The following is a 5543-nucleotide window of genomic DNA, read 5'->3' as shown; positions in this document are numbered from 1 at the left end:
GATCATTATAATATATAAAGCGCCTTTTACAAAATTTCTACGCCTTTTGCAAAATTTCTAAAGGAAAAAAGATTTCACATACGAATTTTATTTTTCACATTAAAAAACTAAAATTATGATAGAAAAGTCTTTCATGGGAAGTGATTCCAACGTTAGTAATGATTTTATATTATAAAATAACTTATTTCATAGATACAGATAATTATAATATATAAAGCGTGTATTGAAAGAAAATGAGCAATATGTTAAAACATTCCAATACATAAATTTCCTAACATTTCAATACATAATTTTCCTGATAGTGAATAGCAGTCTTATATAAAATTAAGACACACAGAAGCTCAACGTACGTTGCTCGAAATTACAATTTAAAGTTGTGGGTGGACTGTGAAGATGGCACCATCACAGAACTTTATTTAAAGATGGATATATCTAAATTTCTATCTGAAGGCCATGAACATCATGATCCTTTATTGTAAGCTATCAACTATGCAGTGTACCAACTAAAGTTTTATGTGAACTGTGAAGACGAAGTCCGCTCCTCTGGACCAACGATGGGCTCGATAATTTGTTGATAGTATGAAGAAGCATTATTGACAACGGAGCAGTTGGTACGGATCTCTCCCTCGGTTCCCGTTAAAACGTCCAGCTGCCCCATTTTAAGCATTCCGAGAATGAAGTTCTCGAAGAACAGGGTCTGGTTAGATGCAAAATTGTTCACAATGTCTTCAGAGTCGGTGGAATCCGTGTACAGACTCGCGTCGGAGGTGAAAAGTGCTTCACCGTTCTGCACGTCGACGTAATAATTGTTGTCGAAAACATTTGGAGTAATGCGATCCAAGTTTGTTGAGTTGACGGTGTCATTAACCACTGGACATATGGAATAAAGAGTGCTTGCGAAAGTGGTGTTTAAAGTTGGATCCACAATTGTGTCTCCTGTGGTGATGTTATATAATCGGTTGTCGAAGGAGGTGCAGTGACCAAGACCAATTGTGTGCCCACCTGAAACATTTCATGTTATTAAGTAACCATAATAATCTCATCTTTTACTTTTCAAATTCACCTTCCATATCCATTATATTGAGAAAAAATTCATCTTCAAGGTCTATCACATTGAATTTAATAAATAATAATTTTTTGTTTGTTTGTTAAGTTGATAGTTTCTGGGTTGACCTGTGTTTTGAGAAATTGTGACCTAGGGGTCTTTATGTCATCCTGTCTAGGTCACAACAACTCTAAGCTGACTGGATTTTAGCACATGTACTGCAATATCCCTGCCTTCTAAGTCACCCTGACTAGGCGGCAACAAACCTAAGCTGACGGGATTTTAGCATGTGTAGTGCAACATTGGATCTCAGCCTTGCCTTCTAGGTCACCCGGATTGGGCCACATCCGTCCTAAGTTGACTGGATTTTAACATGCCTACCCGAACAACCTCCTTATCTAATTGTCATTCTAAAGAAGCCCATCCTCAACCACATGTAGTAATAAGACTTGACTTTAAAAAAAAAAAAATTATAATTTTGAAAAAAAATATACATATTTTCAACGGCCAAACTCACTGCAAAAATAATTATAACACATAAATCAACTGATTCAATTACAGATTTAATGAACATTCCAAAATCTTCCCTGACTAAGGTACCCAGCAAAGGATTCAAATTGTCAATTGAAATAACATGCATCGTCATAATTTTGAAGCTATATGGTGTATATTCCACAATCAGATGAACAAGAGTCAATTGTTGAACCTTATTACTTGCCATAAGTTTAGATTCTATGATATTTGAAAACTCAATGAAGGATGCCCTAACCATTTTACTAGGTATGTCATTAGAGGGATAATGGAAATCCGCAATCTGAGTAAGGATATAGAATGTAATTGTATGGGCATTCTTGTGTTTATTGCATATTTCAGAATTTGTCATAAGTCAAGTTAATGGTTTTATTTATCTTGATAGTCAGATTCAGAAATATTTACAAACTCTGCAATCTACATAAATCACGTATCACTAGAATAAAAACTAAAGAGTCGAAGCATCAAACCTGAAAGGGCTACCAAATCTGTCAAATTGAATCCCTTGGAATCAAAAATGGTCTGCAGCGTCGTTAAGTTTGAAGTTGGTCCTGGCAAACTGTTATTAACGACCGTTGAATTGGCGTAGTCTAGGCTATCTCTGCGCCCGAGCGGTACTGGATAATCCGGACCTCCGGCCTTCAAAATGACAATTTGCATCAATCCAATTGCAATTTTGCATCAGAGACGGCAGATCCATAAATTATAATGGCACAAAAGTAGCGTAGTACCAACCATAGCGACAGAATCACGAGCAGCCAAAGTCACAATATCCGCGCACGATACAACACCGCTGCACTTGGCTTCTACAGCGGTCTTGATTTCGTTGATTATGGCGATGGCGGTGGCTCTCAGTGTGAGGTTTGGAGTATCCTCCAGCTCACCGGGATCGCTTGATGTTCCTGTCAGCAACAGAGATGCATCGCAACCCTTTCCAGAAAAGAGCAACACTATTAGATTCATAGCATTTAGAAAAATGTAACATGTAAAGGGTTGCAATATTCAAACAATCAACCATTCTAATTCAGAATTCATATTCAGATTCGATGTTTTACATCTAAGGGAAAGTTGAAGGATATATAAGGTGGTTTTATGTATACGAATGTTTTATATTTTTGCCTCGAAAAAACTATTCTTGATATTTTTGCCTCAAAAAATTGTCCTTTCTTTATTCGACGGGTGATATTCATAACGAATAATGAGGGTTTTAAGTGTATAGGGTCGATTAGCAACATAGATAAATGCCAATCTTCCAAATCAGGATAAATGCATAATTTCAAAATCTGCAATCTATCTGGAATAGATATAAACATGTACAAATTTAAGATAACTTTGTATAGATATTTACAATAAATTTATCATTTGGTATAATTTTTCCAATAAATTTAACATGTATAGATATTCTGTATAATTTTTCAATAGAAATAGATATAAATATGTATAAAACAAAATTCAATATATACACACTTTATAAATTTAACAAAACGATGTTTACAATAAATTTTATATGTAGTGAGATTTCGTATAAATAAAATATTGGAGAAAATCAAATATAAGAAGCATATATATATATATACTTATACTTTTTAAATCTATAATCTGCATCATAATAATTACAAAAAATTATACTTATAGTCTAATAAACCATAATAATTATTAAAATTCATAATCAAAATAATAATAATTAAAAGAAATTATAAATTTAATAAATTAGCTAAAGATACTATTTGTTCGACAATTAATATAATCTACTATATATAATATTTTGGTTAAAAATAATATTACTTATAAATTTAATAAATTGGTTAAGACTAAGAATTATTTATCTCATATATTTAATATAAAATAAGAATCATTTGAAAAAATTTTAATATATAATTTCATAACATTAATTTAATTTTAATTAATTTTATATATATATATATATTTTTATTTATATTTTAAATAAATAAAATAAAAATACAATAAAAATATATTTATCAAATTCGATTAAAAGGAAAATATGTATCTTAAATATTTTATTATAATATTTTAAAATAAAAAGGAAATATTGTGTAATTTATTTTTAAATAGTAGTAAAATTTATCATGAGGAACTAAACTTTCCTTCCATTCTCCGCTTTTAATATGCTTTTTTACATCCAATGAGAATGAGAAGTTAGGATAGAAGTAAAAGCAATTTTATTTATGAATTTTATTAAATTTTTGGAAAAATATTGATAATATATAAAATATATATTAAAAATGTAATTTAATTTAAATATATTAAAATATGGGATTATTAAAAACATTTTAATTAGAAAAATTTGTAAATATATTCAAATTTAAAATAAATTGGACATCTTTTTTTTGGGAAAGCTTATGATAACTATTAATAATAGGAACAATTACTAGAGGTTGTTATCCTTGAATTGAGGGTGACTTATCACTGTTATTTCAGAAAAAAGGTGATTTATCTTTGTTATTTTAGGAAAACCACATTTTCACATGATAGGTTTTCAATCCTCAAAGATGCGTCTAGATAGATTTTGGGTCGTTAACCTATACCCAAATACCTTTGGTCTTGGGCTTTTAACAAATTCCCTTATCTTTTGAATAAAATGAACTCTTAACCAAATAAAAACAATTTTAATTCACACTCAAAACTCATAATCTAACCTCAATTCTTATATATATAATTTAATAATATTTTTAATAAACCTAAACCTATATATACCTACAAAATACACTTTATAATATTTTTAATAAACCTTAACCTATATATACCTACAAAATACACTTTAGATTATAATAAGGCTGTTCCATACTCAGGTGTATAAATCTTAACTAATAAAAAAAATTCATCAAAGACTTATTGAAAACTTTATATCATTCTCTAAACAAGTTTGGGAAGATTAAAAGGAAGAACATACTTTAAATTTAAAAGCGCGATCCAATATATCTAGTATACTAAGTGAATCCGCAATATCGTTTTTAAAACAAAAGCAAGGCTCATAACCTAAATAACCTAAACAAAAGAGACAAAACCTAATTAAAATCTCGAGACTCAAGGCTCACAAGCACCCAGGAAAGTGACGAACAATATATTAGTATAACAAAAGCAAGGCTCATAACCTAAATAACCTGAACAAAAGAGACAAAGCCTAATTAAAATCTCCAGGCTCAAGGCTCACAAGCACCCAGGTAAGCGACGAAGCTAAATATTTGCTTACCTGCACAAAACAATCGTGAAAATGAACTCTCAACAATCCTGCAGCTTGGGTGATATCGGCCTCCAGCACCTCTTGTAGTGTTGCGTTAACAATGGACTCCAAGTCTGGGCAGGTCTCGTTGTAAAACGTCCATGAGAGCCCATCCACAGGCGTTGGCAGATCGTCCGTATCTATATCATATCCACTGGTAGAGATAATAGCGACAGAAACAACTAAAAAAACACAAATAAGGTTAAAGGTGTGTAAAACCCTGTAGTTCTTCATCGTGTTCTTTTGCAACTATGCTGACATTTGATCCTGTAATACATATCCACACAGGATTTCAATTCCAATAATTATGGCGATTTCAATACAATATTGTTGGTATCAATAACTGATATCAGTAAAAGAGAAACTAAATATTACCAACGTCTTCTCAGAGCTCCAAAGACAATTCTATTGAGAGTTGCTCTTATGGAAATATTGGAGGAGTATTTATGAACAAAAACCAATACCTTTGGTCGACAAAAATATTAATTTTTAAATGACTAAACCGCCATGTGGGCACACGTGTTTTGACAAATATTAATTTTGGAATGCCTGAACCACAATGTGGGTACGCATGTTTCCATTGCTTCTTCTTGCTTTGAAATTTGAAAACGACCTAAAACCAAACACCCGAAAATCCATGTGAGTGGCACCACCATACTTCTTTCCTCGTCCATGTCAGTGGTACCACCATCCTTCTTTCCTCCAAACCAGCCAATCTGGAGAAAC

General features: G+C 31.6%; 1 protein-coding gene across 1 annotated transcript; it reads right to left on the bottom strand.

Moving 5' to 3' along the window:
- Window positions 1-290: 290 nt before the first annotated feature.
- LOC149248535 (peroxidase 12-like) lies at window positions 291-5202 on the bottom strand. The gene is made up of 4 exons (XM_089456072.1): window positions 4788-5202; window positions 2312-2506; window positions 2047-2215; window positions 291-1002 (listed from the first exon to the last, which is right to left on the bottom strand). The coding sequence occupies exons 1-4, from the start codon at window positions 5049-5051 to the stop codon at window positions 512-514; spliced, it is 1119 nt and encodes a 372-aa protein (XP_089312198.1). The 5' UTR covers window positions 5052-5202; the 3' UTR covers window positions 291-511.
- Between the last annotated feature and the right edge of the window lie 341 nt (window positions 5203-5543).

This window comes from Pinus tabuliformis, chromosome 7 (assembly GCF_031772625.1).
Source record: "Pinus tabuliformis cultivar Carrire ecotype Pingquan chromosome 7, CPIR1, whole genome shotgun sequence".
NCBI classification, from domain to species: Eukaryota; Viridiplantae; Streptophyta; class Pinopsida; order Pinales; family Pinaceae; genus Pinus; species Pinus tabuliformis.
Note: the sequence above shows the minus strand (reverse complement) of the source record. Positions and strands in the feature narration are given on the sequence as shown.